This window comes from Colius striatus, chromosome 2 (assembly GCF_028858725.1).
Source record: "Colius striatus isolate bColStr4 chromosome 2, bColStr4.1.hap1, whole genome shotgun sequence".
NCBI lineage: Eukaryota > Metazoa > Chordata > Aves > Coliiformes > Coliidae > Colius > Colius striatus.
The window spans coordinates 99,443,145-99,462,269 of NC_084760.1; the positions used below are offsets into that span (position 1 = coordinate 99,443,145).

The 19,125-nt window shown below is 39.0% G+C and overlaps 1 protein-coding gene across 1 annotated transcript in view; it reads left to right on the plus strand.

Moving 5' to 3' along the window:
- The window catches only part of RPS6KA2 (ribosomal protein S6 kinase A2), a 167,860-nt gene that overhangs the window by 87,297 nt on the left and 61,438 nt on the right, over positions 1–19,125 (plus strand). Inside the window, exons 4-6 of the mRNA XM_061990216.1 lie at positions 8,529–8,609; positions 9,412–9,491; positions 12,569–12,675. Of these exons, the coding sequence (XP_061846200.1) occupies positions 8,529–8,609; positions 9,412–9,491; positions 12,569–12,675 (268 nt within the window). The remainder of the gene's footprint in view (positions 1–8,528; positions 8,610–9,411; positions 9,492–12,568; positions 12,676–19,125) is intronic.

Genomic DNA, 19,125 nt, shown 5'->3' on the forward strand with positions numbered 1-19,125 from the left:
GGTTCCATACCATGCCATTAAATAAAATACTAGGGGCTCATGTGACAAAACAGAAGGGACATGAGTGGGCTTTGACTCACTCTCACACATGAGCACTTTGCCTTTAATGTCCCAAGGACCTCCCTGGGGAGCTCTAGCACCAACGTCACCACCTTCTACCTCTGTCAGGCTTTGGAAGTGAACAAGTAGTTGGTCAAAGATCCTGAAGGAGAAGAAACTTTCATTTCAATACAACTGGCTTTTTAGACATGGGGAAACTAAATAAAGGGAACTGTTTTTCTTCTGTAGAAGGCTGGCTTAAGAGGACACGTCTTTGCATTTTCACCACTGAGCCAGTGGTCACTCCAAATACTTCTCAATCATAAAAGCTGTATTTTTGCCTTTGATGACTCACTGCAGAATATATTTGTGGTGAGTACCAAAGCACAGACAGTTTTCACACTTCCAGAGTAATCTGCCAACTTTACTCAGCTTGTCCTGTAAAACCCACAAAACAGGTATGTTTTAAGAGCAAAGAACAGTAACAGTTGATGAAACCATGCTGAGCTTCATGCTTAAAAGTCAAGTGGTGAAACTCATTACCCTGAGAGACCCAGCAGTTCCTGCACATCTGGATTATCTTTGTCTCAATGCAGGAGAAGATTCATTGCTTCTGTTGACTTAGCAATATCACAATAGCAAACACAAGACAAATGCTCATTTAAAGCCGGAATACCCCACAGGTGGGAAACAGGCTCAGTGGAGTTGCATGTGAGTTAGCCAGCACTGCAGCAGGGCCATAGCTGCAGGAGATTTAGAGTTCGACAAGAGACACAAGGAAAGTTTGATGAAGAAAATTCATCTTATTTTAAACTGTGTTTAACAGTAGGACTGGGGACTACATATACCTGTATATCTTTTCTCTGTTGGATTCTTGTGGGTTGGATATAAATTTTGAGTATTTTGTGAGGGAGGGGAAAAGGCCAAATATCTCATCACAATTTCAAGCATCTTTCCTTTATGGCAAAACTGTAGGAAACAGCCACCGGTTTCTCCCTTTGGGTCATCGTAATTTCCCAAGCTACTCACGAATGGTGTTTACCTCTGAATTCTGAGGCCAACCTTATTTGTTTATCATTTTGAAATTGTGCCTATTCCTAGAGCATAGGTAATTATTGCCTGTCAGTAAGAGTTAATATTGAAATTGTTGCTGTTGCCTGCAATAGTAATAATAGTAATAATAATAATTATAATAATTATATATCTGTTCAGCTGAAGCAAATATAATAAAAAGTAGGAGTATGTTACAGTAGAACTCAAGAAACAAATATTCATGGACTATTTGACAGAATATTGCATCCACTAAGGTAAATAAACTTAAATAAAACATATATTTTACATAAAAAGATGACCCAGGTGCAGCCATGCAGAGATATTGAAGGCTTTTGGTTTTGCAGAGGTATTGAAGACTTTTAGTTTTGCAGAAGTCATGAACAGATGTATTTCCAGCTGTAGGTTTTGGCTTTTTGGAAGAAGTTCATGCTACCAAATGTCAGCTTTCTCTGCTCTTTGTTGAGCCATTTATTCAGTTTGCTTTTAATGATGTTAGTCAGAAGTGATTTATGCGATTGTAGGGAGTGTCATTCTGACTTTGTTGGTGTTGTACGTCCCCAGAGGATTTGTCTTACTGCATATCATTGCACATCTGCAGCTCGCAGACCTTGGGAGGGGAATGGGTTCACCTGGGAGCTGTGCACAAGTGCATCTGTATGTATTCAGCTGATCCTATTCTGTTTAAAAATACACAAAAATTGAAATTTCACCTCTGCCTAAGGACATTAGGTTTATATGACCATCCAGCTGGTCTGTCAGTCAGTGCTTCTCCAATGATGGGGTTGGCTAGTTTCAGCCAAAAATCTAAAACACGCTCAATATCCTGTGGCATCTTTGGGATGTTTCTGGCCAGGGAAAGGGATCCAAGTTGGTGTCCCAGTAGGGAAATATCAGAAGGTCACAGCTGCCAGAGGCTCTGCTAGGCCCACTCATCAACACTCACAGAACTCGGATGTGCTGCAGCCTGTGCAGGCTGCTCCTCCCTGGGCAAGGGTATCAGGAAAACACAGGGAGAGCTCAGGTTACTACTCTGGAGATTTGTTTTCAGCAGAGTTACTATGTCCTAGAAACCCATGTTTGCTCATGACAACACCCATGTATTTTTTTTTTTTTTGGCTTCAGTCTGTCCTTTAATTCTCCATGTTGGAAAACTGAGCAGAGGTATTTCAGAAGGATGTTGCAAGATTGAATTCACTTTCCCAAACATTTAGAATTAACTTTTCCAAACATTTAGAGAGAATAATGAATAGATGACAAGTAATATAAATGGAAGTTCAATATTAAAAGTTTAGAATTTTAGAGAGATCTGTCATTCCAAATCTCAACACTGCAGCACCCAAGCTACCTTTCAAAATAAAACAAACAAACAAAAAAAACTAGCAATGGAAAGTTTTAGGTTTCTTTGAAGCCAAACATGTTGTTTTATGTAAAAGGAGAACTAAAAAGGAGGGGAGGGAGAGGTAAAATGACCTCCTCCAGACCCTGGACTCCTAAAAACCAGTCTGTGTTTGCATTGATTTTCAGAGTTCCCTTCTACAGAGAAGTGTCTCCTGCTCCGTGAATCTGTTTTGGCTTTTTTTTCTCTTTGCCATAGCAGCAGTAGGTCTGAGCTGTAAAGCTCTGTTTATAATGGCTCTTTCGCCGTTTCTCAAAGGTTGCATATTTGGGCACGCAATTTTCTCTTCCATAAAAAATAACCTTCATGAAATTAGATGTATTTCAAAAGAAATGTGCATAGAATCCCTCTGTGACATTACTGGTATGCTTCTACATTCAGTTGTCAACAGGACACTCTTCTGTTTTCCTTTGTGTTCTAATAATGCTCTGCTGATAAGGTACAACATGAAAGGCTGCTCTTTAGAAGATTTGAGTAAAATACTGTGTGGAGCAAAAACACGGTAATGCAAATAGAATTTTCAAGCAGAACCTTTGAAACCAGATTACAATCCTTGTTGGAAAGCCTGTATTGCTCCATACTTCAGGTAATTAGTCACCACACAAGTACTTTGTCTTCCAGACGTACACAGTTTGGATTAGAAAATAGAACCTACCTTTTTTCTTTTGTCTACAACAGCCAGCCTTAAAAGCAGATGAAAATCACAGAATTGGAACTGAAAAGGATGTCACACAGTTTTATGCATAGATTCTATTTTCTATATCACTTGTATGTTCCAGTGCTACATGAGGATTTGAAATAGAGTTGCGTGTTTCTGAGCCTGAGTCATATTTTGCTTTTGTTCTGCTCAAGACAGGGGGATGAGTTTTAGGGAAGTGAGGAGGGTAATGGATGAAATTTAAATCCATCATCTTATTTACTGATTTATTTATCATACTACAGATATTTTTTTCATGATGATTTAATTAAAAGTCAACTTAGTTTCCAACTCCCTGTGTTCTTGCTTTGTTAAATAATTAGTGCTTGGTTTCTGGCTGAGGAGGGACACAGGGGATGCAGGAACACAGGAAGTTACACTTAAACACAGAAGAAACTTCTGTGAGGGTGAGGGAGCCCTGGCACAGGCTGCCCAGGGAGGGTGTGGAGTCTCCTTCTCTGGAGGTTTTCAAAACCCACCTGGACACGTTCCTGTGCAACCTGATTGAGCTGAACCTGCTCTAGCAGGGGATTTGACTGAATGATCCCTGAGGGTCCCTTCCAACCCTGACCATTCTGGGATTCTGTGGTGATATTTAAACAAATTTTTGGGGAGTAAAGAATAAAATTCTGAATGTAAGAATTGTACCTGATTGCATACCTACACAGTCTTCCCCTAACACAAGTGTTTATCAAAGAAACATCGTGACTAATTTACAGTTTGTAAACAAAAGCCATTTCATTTTTATTTCACGCTTGAACATTGAAGCCTAAATGTAATCCTCATAAATTAATACTCATTTAAATTAGATGTATGTGGTAGCTTGTGCTGTAGGTAAAATCCTCATGCCTTGTAACACCAAGTCAATATGCAAAAAATAAGACTGCACTGCAAGTTAAATTGAAAATTCTTTCTCTTTAAGTAGAAACATAAACTTTTACTCCAAGTACATCTGAAGACAGAGAAAAGACCAGCAAAATATTACGCCAAAAAAATTAAAAGATAGCTTCAGGATAATTTTCTTGTAGTAGAACTAAGAATTACTTTGGGTGTTAGTGAGAAGGGTAGTATTATATAAAAGTATTTGGAAGTTCTTCTTTGACCAAGCAGATCCCAGAAGGAATACTGAAACCAGTGGCTGGATATTGTTTAACGTCACAGAGCTGTGACTTCAGCTGAACTATCCAGTTATTCGATATGCAACAAGTTATTTTGCCCTTATAGTGAATTAGCTGTAAAATTTAATCACTATTATAGTGAGTAAGTTAATATCTCTTCTGTGAATTCTCCCTTTACAGCTCTTGTAGGACATGATTTCACTAATTAAAGTTTTCATTGGGTTGGCTTGACACCCTGCTGGACTGACTTGACGATCATTGCATGTAAATCAAGGGATGTCCCTAGATCATTGTTAGTTGACAGCGTACGTAGCTAGAGATGCACTGATTCTTAAAGTGAGACATATGGACAAGAAGTTTATTCACTGAAATTTAATTTCTATTTCCTTATTTAAATCTCAACCAAAGCTGATATTATGAAAGCTTCAGAGAGGGAAGCAGGATTACATTTTTTTTCTTATTCAGAAAATAAACAGCTGGTCTGTTACTGAGAAGGAACTATTTTTCTCCTTGGAAGATGCTCTGGATATATTTTTCCATTTTCCCTTTCCCATCTGTACTTCATAGTTATTAAAATTAAAACAAATAAAGAAGTAAAAACTCGAACCATAAATAAAATCTTTTCCCTAAGTGTTCAGCGTTAAATAAAGTAAGCAGTAGCATCCTTCTCTTTGATGCTCAGAGCTAGACAGACAGAGGCAGGATAAGCTCTATTTATTTGCACATATCCTCATCTGCCTTCACTTTGCTTTCATACCACATTAATACCTGAAAAGAGGAACTGGTTTTATTTCAGGGTAAGAGATGATTTCCTCCCCTGTTACAGCCTCTACCAGTCTGGTCTCTTCTGTCTGGTGACACCAGGAGTTATTTCAGGGAGGGCTAATTTGATCTTCATGACTTTCTGCTCATTGCTCCAGGTCATGTTCTCTGTCTGACATAAAATTTAAAGATAAGTGGCAAACCACGCCTTTCAAGCCAAATTCAGTATCAGATAGAAAGGGCAAGAGTTTAACAGATGAGCAGTATTTCCAAAGAACATTTTATTCATATAGATGAATATCTAGTGTAAGCATTACCTGCCCAAGCTGCTTGTGTTCCTTGCTCTATGTGCTGTCCTGAGGCCCCTACAAGTGGTCACAGTAAGGATGAGTTATTTGCACTTTCCTCTGTGCCTTTGGTGTACATTGTCTGCTATTGAGGTGGATGAAGGTGTGGGCAGAAGAAGAGGCTGTTCACAGAACCAGATAGGCACCTCTGCTGGGGAGAGCCCAGCCCTGTGCTGAGCAGTACTGAACTAGGCGGCTCGGTTCTCTTACCTGAGGCTACTGAGCTCCAGTGCAGTTCTTTGATAATGTCATCAAAGAAAAAGGATTCACTCTAACAGGAATACATAGAAATAGCTCCTTGTCAGAGATCCAGTTATTTTGGAAATAAGTGAAGAAATTCATGGTGCTACAGTGTTCACTTGATCCCCAAATGAGGTAAGCAAAGACATGCCTGTTTGCTTGGTCATCTGTGTAGAAATAAGTATCTTTAGTGTTCCAGTCTCATGCCTGGCACTGCAGCAGCTGTTCAGACCCTATCCATCTCTCCCCATGTTGCTGTAAAAGCCCTTCCATAGGGCTAGGATCTCACAGACTGAACAAGCAATCAGAGCTAATTCAGATCATGCTTGAGCAAATAAATCTGACTACCAGGATTTAAGAACTAGAGGGAATAGTCCCTCAGTGGAGCAGACTGGGGCCACTGGATATTAGGAGAAAAACCTCAGAAGTACAGAAGAGAGGCACTTTCACAATTATCGTACCTGGAAGATGACAGAGGAGTCAGATTGAGCCAGAGCCTCGTGCTTTTGAAATATTATGCAAAAGTGTCATCTCTTCTTAAAACCTTTCCGGAAGTATATCAGACCCATGTTGCTCCATTCCCAAAAATATAAGAAGGCAGAAGATCAGGGGAATTTCTGTTTCCAGGTAGTTGTACCTAGAATAAGAGAAAATACTTTTTTACATTTTTTACATTTTGCAGAAAAGAGAAGGGATTAAAACTTGAATAATTATTAAATATCATGCCAATGGATGTGCAGTACAATGACTGACTCTGACTGTGTTCTGTGTACACTGGTGCAAGTAGGTCGATACCTCTAGGGAGGCTGCTTTGGATGTTAAAATCAGACATGACCTAGGCATATGAAATCAACAAACTAACAGGACAGTGGAAGAAAGTAAGTGGATTTGCCCTTCTAGAGAATATAATTAAAATATTCTTGGTGGTAGGACTGCGTGAAAGCCTGAGCCTATATAGATTCTGCTCTCAGAGCCTTTAAGTCATAGAATCACAGAATCCCAGAATGGTGGGATTGGAAGGGACCTTTAGAGATCATCTAGTTCAACCCCCCTGCAGAAGCAGGTCCACCTAGATCAGGTTGCATAGGAATGTGTCCAGGCAGGTCTTGAAGACCTCCAAGGCAGTATTTGGTGCTGGAAGATGGGCAGGGCAGATCACCAACTCACATGCCAAGCTGTAATCCTGATTACAGTTACCTTTTTTGGCACCCACCATGAAGATGATGATTAGGGCAGCTTTGGAAGGTGCTAGATTCAGAGTAGTTACAGGGCCATGACTCTGGAGACTGAGGTGACTTCTGTGGTGACACAGTGTCATTATGCCTCCTGTATGCATATGTGGGGAAAGGGTGAGGTGGTACCCTAACAGGCCCTTAGCCTGCAGCTGCCACAGCAGAGGCCACAACTGTGCCTTTACCCGTTCAGAGGTTGACAAGTTGGGGGCAATGGGCATGCTGCCGTCCCATCCTTATGCCTGTGCAATGCAAGGGCAGAGAGGCACTTAGTTAGACTATCTGACCATGCATAGTGGGAAATGTCCCAGATGGAGTCTTCAGCAATGCTCACCTGTCCATCAAGAATTCCTGCCTGGGAGCATCATTGATCTACAGCCTGATAAATGCTCTACCTTCACACAGGTCAAGCATTTTGTGAGTGTGCAATGTGTGATTTTTCCTCATGAGGTAAAATTAAGACTCTTGAGATTCCCTTTGGTTTGATTTTTGTCTACAAGATAGTTGAGCTAGGTTGATTGAGCTGGTAAAGCTTATGTTATTATTGACTTAAGTGGCAAAATAACAAGAAATCCAAGTGTTCTTCCCCCCGTAATTGAAGTTATCAGATCAGCTATTTTGAACCTATTTCTTGGGCATCAATTTTTGAAGTACAAAACTGGAATATGTGGTTTTGTTATAGTATGTTCATTACTTGGATGCTGAGAGTACTCAGCTTCTCAGCAGCTCAACACATGCAGGCAATGACAGAATCTCACCAAGATCTCCAACTTTACCACCTGAAATAGTTTTGATACATTCCTTATAGACGCTTTCAGCTGAAAGACATATTGGCATTGTGTAATGCAGAGAAAGAAGGTTTCAATATTTTCATTGTGGAACTGTGATTGACTGAAAAAATGTATCAGTAAGGTCAAGGGCTTGACAGTGTGAGGTCTTGATCCTTCTCAATGTCTGAACATCCTGCCAAATATGCTTGCCTATGAAATCTTCATCGTCAGTTTTGATTAGTTCACCTCCAACTCACCTCTGTATCTATTTTTCCTCTTACTTCCTATGCAGCTCAACCACAAGAAGTACTTATCTTTGTACATAAAAATAGGGTTTTACTACTTTTAATCGGCCTTCTTTCTTTATTATTGATTCCTTGGATTATTTATTTTAAGCTTAAAACATTTTATATAAATCACTTCCAGAGAATGCTATTCAGTGATATCTCATAAATGCTACTACCATCAACATAACCTAAAAAGTCAATATGTGCAAGGTTAACCCAGCGAGCTCTTCAACTAGTACGTTCTGTTTGATCTTAGATGAGATAGAGTAACTAATTTTATATAGTTTTAATTTCCACATTAACATTCTCTTCTGCACAGCATAATCACCTTCCTGTTATTTGCAATACTGTACCCTTTTTAGTCATGGCAGTTCTCTGCAGAGGAAGACATAGTGTCTTTCTGAGGAGTTTATGTATTCAACAGATGAGACAGCCATAAAAAGGGGACGTTAGAGAGTGGCATGATTTGCCAAAAGTCACTCCAAACACCACCAGCAGAGTAAGAAGCTAAACCTTATTCCAGTACTGTGTCCAGTGACCATTCTGCCTCTCAATATGATGCTGTTGTTATTGTTCTTTCTTTATAGTTCGGGATCGAGTACGATCGAAAATGGAGAGAGACATTTTGGCAGAAGTGAATCATCCTTTCATAGTCAAGCTTCACTACGGTAACTATAAGAAAATATAATACAAGTTTCTTCTTAAATTGGTGGGGAATTGTTACTAAATGTGTTATAACTTCATACAGATGCCCCCTGCCTACTTATGATTCTGCTTCTCACAAAGTCTTAGGGGCTACTGTGGGAAATTTTTTTCTTATGCTGAAGGAGAATTTCAGTATAAGTACATTTATTAAAGTACATTTATCATAAAATTCTATGTGTTATATTGTGCTGGTTGGGTAGCTGCTGAGTATACTTGTGCCAACCCCCTCACTCGCTGTCAGGTATCATTAAGAAAACCAGAGAATCTAAGGTAAAAATATTTTTAGTAATCAGCATCAGTCTGAATTTGTGTGCATTTGTATTTGAATGTGATGTCTTGCTGGAGCTGCCTTCCTCCACTTTACCAGTTGCCTGAGGAGCTCCATTATTACTGTAAAGGGGCTTCTGAGACATTTTGGATAGCACAGGCTCTCCCCTCACACAAACCTGGGAGCTCCTCTCTATGCCTGGCCCTCAGTGACTCATGTTGCCTTGCTCAAAAGAAAGAAATATTAATATATAGGTGCTTAGCGTGGAAAGAACATATTAGTGATGTATCATTGTCTCTCAGCTGATATTTTTTTTCCCCTAGTCATTTGCTCGATTGCTTAGTTCTGTAGAGAAATTAAATTTTTCAGTTCTTAAAGTGCTGAAATGACAGCGAAGCTAATGGCATGAATGATACACTGCTAGTGAACAAAGATTAATTCTTTGGAGATTTTATCTGGATTCAAACTTCCAATGTCTCCATCCTTTTCCAATGCAGCATTTCAAACAGAGGGGAAGTTATATCTAATACTAGATTTTCTGCGAGGCGGGGACCTTTTCACAAGACTCTCCAAAGAGGTAAGCTGACATTTTAACCTTAGAAATGAGAAACTGTTCTGATTTCTAGTACTCAGATGAAGTTGGTAGGAATGAATAATAGTCTTGGTATATATATAGGGAATACTCCTAGTATATACATGTAATAAAGGTATATCATCTTTCATCTTTAGATGTGTTCTTAATAAACATATTTGAATTATGCCATAGCTAATGCAGCAGATAGGTAACATGTAAGTGTCGCTGTCAGAGAAAAATGCACCATGCTAAGCTATTCCTGTAGCAAAACAGTCCTAGACTAAAATAAAAAAATTCACAAAATATATCTTGGGTGTGATAGGAAACAGCCTGAGAAAAAAAAAATCCTTAATACATTTTCTCCAGGACTTGTGCAGAGACTGCTGGAAAGTCACAACTACTGCCAGAAGAGATGGCCATAGGTCAGGAGGCAGCGGGCATGCAGACAGCGGGGAGGCAGCAAGTGAGCAGGGAAAGAGCCCCTCTCCTGCAGCAGCTGCCAGGAGCAGGTTGGAGGCCATGTACTGCCCCAGGGCTTGGAGGCTGGCTGTCACAGCCCTCACTTGCTCTCCTCCTGCCTGCCTGGGAGCAGCTGCTGTGTCCATCACCTTAAGCTCCCATCCTTTGCCTGTACTCTGAAGCCCCTGCCCGGGAGAAGTGCTGCTGCTGCTGCAAGAAAAAGGCAGACAGGAAACAGTCTAAATATGAATCTTGCTAATGCCTGTAGTGATGGACAGTAACTAGTTTTCTAGGTTCATGTAGCACTTGCCTGCATCTCCAAACATCTTACTCAAGGCTGTGTTGCCTGAAGCAGTGCATCCTCCAGCATTTAGCCTGACTGAGGGCCCTGTGGGCAGTATGGGAGTTTTCATCGAGACAGTGCTGTGCCCTGGGGCTTATCTACACTCCATCACCAGTATGATGTCCCTAGTCCTCAGTCTTTTTCTAGGGTATGGAGACAGAGGCACAGGCAACTACTTGACACAGTCACTGAAGTTAAGATAGGAATCTTTCAAGTGCCACCTTGAGAAGCTCTGTTTGCCCTTCTTGGTTTGGAGAGTTACTGATGGATAAAAAAACTGTGAAAACAGTACTTTTATTCAAAAAATCCCCAGCTTTTTTTTTTTTTAAACCCCATCCAGTTCCTGGTTTGGAGACATGCTGCAGGCTGCTGTGTGCACCACAGTTTGGGACCCCCAAGTATTTACTTCAAGGCTTGTTTGCTAACACGATGAGACATTAGCGACAGATTAATTATACTGCCAAGTAATGATACCTGTATAAGTACCCAGTACATGGTAGAAGTTATTTTTAATAGGAGGGAAAAGATTAAAGAAAATAAAAATATCTTTCTGCTGTTTGACATGAAATGAGGCTTTGTTAGCGAGACAGCATGCTGTCTTAGCAAGGGCCTCTCTGTTTTTGTGGAAGAAGAGATAAAGTGATTCTTGCCTACAGAGAGCAGTTACCCATTGTACACAGTCAGGGAACTCAAAAATCAAAAAGAGCAGCTCAGATTTTGTACTCCTTTGAAACTACACATTTTATCCAAAGCTTTTCTAGTGCAATGCACTGACTTCTCTGCTTTATGCTGTTAAGAATGAGTCTTCCTGACAGTCCTTTTATGTACCACTTTTTTCAGTGTTTGCAGCCCACCCTATGTACCTGTACTTTGCAAGTATTTAGTAGCAAGCCATCACAAGGGAAGAAGTTACAGGAAAACTTGTACTGCTTGCGGTTTGTTAATTACAGACTTGGTCCAACAGTATTGATTTCAGGGGACTTTCAGTCAGATGCCGTATACTGTAGCAGGTATGCAGCAAAGCTTGTCTTTCTGAGAAATCTGACTTTCACTAAATATATCTGTACAGATTAGATTTCCCTGATTCTATCGATACCATCCCTTGCCTACATTATTTATTAAACCTTTTCAATAATTTAAATTTATTTTGCAATTTTTACATTCAGATCACTTAAATTTTTAGGCAAGAGTTTTTGCTTGTGCATCCTTTTTCTTGCTTTCCTTCTTCTTGCAGTGATATTCTTAATTAAATTATGTGACATCTCTGAATCCTCTTTTTGCTCTCAGCTTTCTGCAGCTTCTCAAAGCACTTAATATTGTGGCTGCCCAATTCCAAGAACAAAGACTTAATTTTAAAAATAAGCTCCTCAACTTCTACTGTAGATATTTACATTTACATATGACATATAATTTTTTATTGGGATGACTCATTCTACTTCTGTAAAAGTATTCACATTTGTGTATCCAATATATCAGCTTCTCTTTCTGCATTATTATAATTGTACATATTGAAATTTAATTAAAGATAACTTAATAGCATCTGGGATATAATGAAAGTTGAACCAAAGGAGTTTCTTGCCACCTGAGTTTTTCTGAGCTTAGTGATTTTTTGATTACAGAAGTTTCTTCCCACAGAACTTTCAGTGTTAGCAGCACCCATGTGAGCTATAGAAAGAACTGCCTTCAGTGTAGACCTCATCAGATCCTGGGTGTTAGACAACACATCACTCCTCAGGGGATCTGTGCTGAAATTCCTTGAACCCTCAATGCATGAGATTTTAAATCTATCTCCAGATTTCTTTATGCTGTGTATTCTGCTCCGATTTTGAAGCATTTCATTTCACAAAGAGGCTACCCTGTGCTATTTTGTGGGAACTTGGTAGCCAAATACCAAGACATCAGCAAATTAAGAGATATGAAAATGATAAGGGCTGCATTGAATGTATTGAATTTTGCCATTGATTTCCAAAGGCTAAGGAGTTAGAACCTTATTCATATTGTTGATATGAATATATTCATATTATCATCTGAACAGGTCAAGCAGACTAATGAGAGCAGCATGTTTTAAAGAAGTATTGGATAGATCAGATTTTGTTTTGTGAGGAGAATCTGGTAAGACTTGTCAATCAGAGCTCAGACAAATTATGCAAAACTGAACCTGTTACAATGGTCCTTCCAGCGTTCTTAAGTTAGACAATTCCTCCCCCATGTCTGTTTAACACAAGCCAGCCTGCTGCTGTGCAGTGAATAGATATGTTCTTTTCTTCCTTCTCTCTAGGTGATGTTTACTGAAGAGGATGTCAAGTTCTACTTAGCTGAGCTGGCCTTGGCATTAGACCACCTCCACGGTCTCGGAATTATTTACAGGGATCTAAAACCAGAAAAGTAAGTTAATGAGAAAGAGCAAACCAAATAATAAATAGGTGTGCTTTCCTTATCATGCTAGTAAGTCAAAAGGTGGTAGAGGCTCTGCCTTCCTTCTATATAGGACTGTACGTGAGACCCTCACCATCAGCAGTGGGATCTTCTTACCTTGTTTTTGTGTAAGGCCAAATATTTTTACATTGGTCCAGTGTGATAGAGGTTCTCTGTGCCTAGCCTGTAGTTTAGTGAATGATCTAAGCATGGGATTGAGATCTCTGTGCCTCTGACTTCAGCAGCACTGTTGTCCCCTTTATATGGAATAAACCACTCAAAGCAACTCTGCTTCTAGTTCATACACAGTATGTCATGGCACCATTCAGTGTTACTGTAGCCGTTGTTTAAAGTCATTGAGCATCTCTGAAATGCTCATATTATCTCAGAAGAGCGTACTAATCAGGATTTTCATAACACTTCTATTAGTGGTCTAAATTGATTTTCCAATAATTATTCTTATTTATGTTTGCAGCTATTTTCTATTCCTAAAGTGGTGTTATGGAGCATTTGCTTTTCTCTTTTTTCTTTGCAATTCCTCAGCAAATGAAATGACACCCTTAGTACTATCACTGGGAGTGACGTGATATTCTTTTTATTCCATGCCACTTGCCTGGTGCTTTGCCTGCATCTTCTGTGCTGGCTCAAATAAAACAAGCTGCAACATTTCAAAGACAGCAGGCTTTTTAATATAATGGTTGCCACCATTTAAAAAAGTTCATCACTAAGGACAGTCTATTTGGATGTTGCTTACACTTTCAAAGTTTAACATCAGAGCAGCCTTTTCATTCTGTGACATGAAATTCAAAAATATGCAGTTCTTTCTTTAAAATGAAGTGGTGGTGTTTTCACACTCATGGACATAAGAGACCAAAAGTGATGGAAAGTGGACATTGTAGGTGAGAAGTTGAAGGGAAGGGAGCTATTTACCTACAATCCAATACTATATGATTTAAACTTTATATTCAATGTTATGTTTTGGCTACAAAAATAATAGTATTCATACAAATGAGTGAGAACTCTTTATCCTTTGGGCTAGAGATCTTTTCACCACCAATCAAAATTTCCAGTCTTGTCCATTTACGCAACTAAACCCAAAAAAAAGTGGTCTTTCACAAATACAGAAAAGTCATCCTCCAAATTAAACTGGAAAGAGAAAGGTACCAGTTTGTTCCTAATATGAAATGCAGATGGGTAGCAGTCGTAGCATAGCTGCCCCTGCCACATGCTGTTGTACTGTCTGCCAGCAGCACTTTGGGTTCAGCTTCATTTTGAATTGTAGCATCAACAGATACATACATAGCAGAATAACTCCAATTACAGGCTTTCAGTTTTAAACTTTGTTTCTAGTGAGCATTAGTATGAGTCACACACGACTTTTCTTTCTGGTGTTAGATGAAGCTGTTTGTCGAGCTAACACATGATAAATGAAGCTGCTATTAGAAGGTAACCAAACATGAGCCTGTATATTCAAATATAAGTCACAGTGCTGTTACGTTTATAGGGAGATGCTGTAGTTTTTTGCTTTAGGAGAAGTTAGAAACCAAAGAGAAAATCAAGTGTGTGTCAAAACCATTTACTCTATTTGAGATACTGAGAACCTGATTTTTCAAAGTTCTCAGAATTAAATGTCACTGCATTTCAAAGCACATCTCTCATTGACTTCAGTGGCAAGTGAGAGCACTTAAAATTTCTGCAGACCAAACTGCAGTGCCTCAAATCAGAGATCAGTGAATTGAGAAATTATAGCTCCCCTAAGAAAGGAAGGTGTCACTGATTTGCCATTGTTGCATAGATGGATGTCGAAAAGGCGCAGATGGAATCCAATTCTCTGTGCATTTTTATAGGAGCTGAGACTGGCCAGCCATCCACTTCACTCTACTGTTCTGCTAAAATCCCTGAATATTACCTGCTCTGCCAACTGAGGCAATATTTCTCTGAAAGAGAACAAAAAATATAATGTAAGAAAAGACCTTTTATACAGATACAGTGTGATCTAAAGTTAAGGTGGCAGCCCTGATTCCTAACTTCTTAACCTATAGTTTATGGTCTTTGATGTACAGGTAAACAGATACCAATTGATACAGTGTAATCTGGATACAATTGTCATAGTTTATGTAACTTTTGTTGTAAAAGAAAGGGAGAGACCGAGAGTGGTACAACTGAAGTTCATACCTGGGAATAAATGAAGGCACATCTTTGATTGAAAAACATATGCTTTAAAAATAGCTTTAAAAATGCAAAGCCTATGTGTAGTCGTGTCTAGGACATCAGAGCATGACAGCTTGTGATTTCGCTGGAATTTTAGTTTTGTTGTAAAAAATAATGAGTACAGCAGAAAAAAAAAATGTTTATTCTGAAGGGGAAAAAAAGTGTTATATTTTTCAGTTGTAAATGGGAAAGGATAGATTTCCAAAGAAGATGATAAAAGAAAATTAAGTCCATCCCAGGATGTTCTCATCCTCACGTTGCCTCTGGGCAGGGTCAAATATATCAAGGCCATTACAGATGTGTTTCTAACCTAGCCTTCAGATAGCTGCTAGAGACCTCATGGTCTCCAGAGGAAGCCTCTTGACAGTGCTCAACCAGTTGTATATCCAGAAAGTTGCTTCTGGTAGCTAATTTGAAATTTCTTCGCTGCAATTGCAGGCCATTGCTCCTTGGCCTATCGTTCTAGACTCTTCAGCCTGCTCACTCTGCTCTCAGTAGCAGCATCAGAGGACTGTGAGCACATCCTTGTCCTTGGACCCTCTTATGTACTCTAAGCAATCCAGCTACTGAGCTCTTGTTAACCAGTCAGCCTTTATAGGTATTCCGTCTCATTCACCCCCTTTGGTTTCTCTTGATCCATATAGCCTTTGAATAACAACAGACCTACATCTTCAGGGAAAGCCTTACTGATCTGATTAGAGAACACAGTTTACTCTATGAGATTTGCAGAACTGGAGAAAAATTAATCAGTTTGTAATGTCCCTATTCTCTCTCTCCCCCTTTGTTAAAGATAGGCTGGGCATTTGACCTTCTTGCATTGTTCACTGCTTTTGCTGTTCTCCAGAAGCTACCAAAAGTAACTGCTAATAGATTTGAGGTAGCTTTAGTCAGCTCTGTAAGGATTCTAAAATGAAGTTCATTGGATTATTTTTGTCAAAGGATTCTAGTTAGAAAATACCACTGTTCAGATCACTTGAACCCTGGTACATTAAAATTTAAGGTTCAACATTCTTTTAGATTCCCTGAGAAAAAATCCATATTAACAATTCAAAGCCATGAGTTCATTTTAAGGGCAACTAGAATGTATAGTCTGTTAGTTGTTAAAAAGTTAGCTATACTTACTTCAGAAAGGCAAGAAATTGATTTTTCTGGTCAAAGTCATGTTTAGAACAAGCAGATGCTTTCTTTAAACAGTTGCAGCCAAATTCTTCTAAAGTTGTCTTGGTGGTTTCAGTGGCATCCCGTGTCAAACAAGGTACTGTTCAGTCACACTGAAACCCATGGAGTTACATACATGGTGATGCATGTTTCTGTTTAAGAACTGTGGGATTAAACTATTAAATATGGTAAATATACTGATATAGAAAAATGGAAACTTACTATAAAGTAGTATATGATGCAAATATTGTTTCTTATGCTGTGGTTTAAAGGTATGAATGACTTAGAAGTAACTCTACCTTGTGAAAATGCACAGATTTTTTTTGTTGTTTATCTTTGCCCCTTCAGTCTCCAGGTACCCAGATGGTTCAGTCTCCAGGTACCCAGATGACACCTTGATACAGTTTTGTCATAGGGGCTTTGATTAATGAGGAGTGGACTATATTATAATGCCCTCAGCTATCTGTACAAGGGACAGCTCATATAACTGCTTATCTAACAACTCATGAATCCTTGAACTATATTTAAAAAAAACCCCAAACCACCACTGCTGAAGGCAGAATGTTGCAAACTACGGCAATCCACTCATGAATGTCACTGCCCTGTGTAGAGAGGGAAGACTTGAGAATCAGTACAGGACAAAAACTTATGGTGGAAAGTAACCATCATCTTCCATCGAAGTAAGCAGTCCCTTTTTGGGACTTCATGGTGTCAACAAGGCTCTGCAGCAGAGATCAGTTTGGCATAAGGTTGTTCAGCATGTTGAGATAGTATGGGGTCATGCAAACAGTGAAATGCCACAAAACATGGCAGCTTGTGAGAAATCTTCATCTCTTTGGGAAATATTTAAATATTTCACTCAATCTAGTACTTTGATAACAAAGCCTGCAATGAGATTAAACACTCTATGAAGTTTCTGGTTTTCTTTCCAACCTGAAAATTTGGCTACAGTTTCTGAAAAACATTAAGCGTGGGTTGAATTTTCTGCAAAACTGAGCTGACTTGGGAAGATACTGAAATAATTCAAAATCCCTCCAGTGTTCTGGCTTTAGTGGATTTGGCAGAACTTCACGTTGATTTGGGTGTGTTGGAGTTCAAAGTCAAGCCTAAAAGACATGACTGAAAACTAAAAGTAAAGAGAGAGAAGTGGTAGAGAATTACTTTAGCCTTGATTTAAGACATGATATAAAATAATGTCAACAGCGACTAACTAAGGCTTTTTAACCCTGTGCTAAAGTTGCAGGAAAAAACTACCATGGAGTTTGTAGTCTTGGCTCTACTATGAGCTTCTCCTGTAGCTTGGAATATGTTACTCCCCTGCTACTGACTTAACTGCCCAGCCTCTAACATGGATGTTTTCAGCCTTTCACTCAAACCTGAAACTGAAGAAATAAAATGGAAAAATCTGATAGTGAAAGGTTATCACTTGATGGGATTGTAGCCTAGTTTAACATTTAAAAGTATTTCTTGTGGTTTTTATCATTTCAAAATGTTGATTTAGAGGAAAGATTTTTCTGGACCCTGAATCACATTAACAGCTTCTGGTTCTTTTTTCCCTTTGACAAAATAATACCATCTTATTTCAAATTAGATCGTCCTGCAAACCATAGCTAAAGTAATTGTGATTGTCATTATAGGATTCATACTATGGACAGCATGTGATAAACAGTAAAGCGATAAAGATAAAAAGATAAGATGATGATTGCTTCTACAGGCAAAGAAAAACTATTTGTTGATGTCATTTAGATGCTTAGAAGCTTTACTTCTTAATGTCACTCTAAGCTAATTAAGTGCAACAGTTACCCTTATTTCTCACTGTTAGCATATTATTTTAGTTGTACATCAAATGTAATTTTCAGTTCCTAAAATGTAGCTTTATATATACTGGCAAATGACAAATGGGGGAACATCCAGCTGTGCAGAGGGTGCTGCCAGGGGGCACAGGGGAAGCTGCATGCAGCTGTGGGCACCATAGAAGGCTGACTAGGAAACATGAGACAGAGGAGGGAACTATGCATCAAGTTTTAGGGATCTATATCCATAGAAAACCAGGATCTGTTCATTTTGCAGCTCATGCAAACATTCAGTGCTGGAAACACTGTGTTATGCCTCTGGCTCGCTTAACCTAAGACAGTGTCATGAGTCTGATAGCTGTGTTGGTATTGCCTCCATCCCTTTAATGAGGGTAAGGTATGGACCCTCTATTGAGGACCAGGGTATGAAGAACATATATTGTAGACAGCATGGATTTTCAGTAGGAAATCTGTGAAATATAAAATCCATATTTCTGGGGAAAATCCCATAACCTTTGAATTGCATTTTTTTTCACAGGGGCTTCCTGTGGGGGTAGCTAAATTATGAGTGATTTCTGTGAGCAGGACTCCCCCTTGCCATTTTTCCAGAGCTCGTATGTTCATACTCAAACACTGGCAGGTGCTTCATTCTATTACCTTTTGAAGCATAAGCCTTTTAGCAATTGCAGTCACAAAAATACATTTAAACACACCTGTTACAGTCTAGTACTTTAAAAATTATGCCTCTTCAAGAGACACAGGGAGAAAGACAAGAGGTAAAGATGCTTTTATTGAGAAGAAAAAGCTTTAATAATTGAACATACAGTAGTGACTCAGCTGCTGACCTTTGGTTGATGAATTACACAACAGTCTGTTCTAAACATACAAATGCGTGACGGAGGACCATCTCCTTTCAATTATGTCTCATTACAGAGACAGGCTTTCACAAAAGTATAGTCCAATGTGTTTGTTTCCCTTCTGTCTTATTTTCTTCCTGAATAATTGAAGTGACTCTCCAAGAGACAGGGAATATAAAAATAGCTGATACCTCACTAGACCATTTTGAAAGCAGAAATATACTACATCTAACTAGAACTGAAGAAGCACCACCCTCATTACTTCAATAGTATTTATAGGCAGAAAAGTTACCCAAAGTCATTATTTTTCAGTTTCAGTGTTCCTTCTTGTTTCCATAAAAACTAGCAGTGCTTTTTCTGAACTACAGTTATTTTTCTCTCTGAAATGTTGGTGTGCCTTT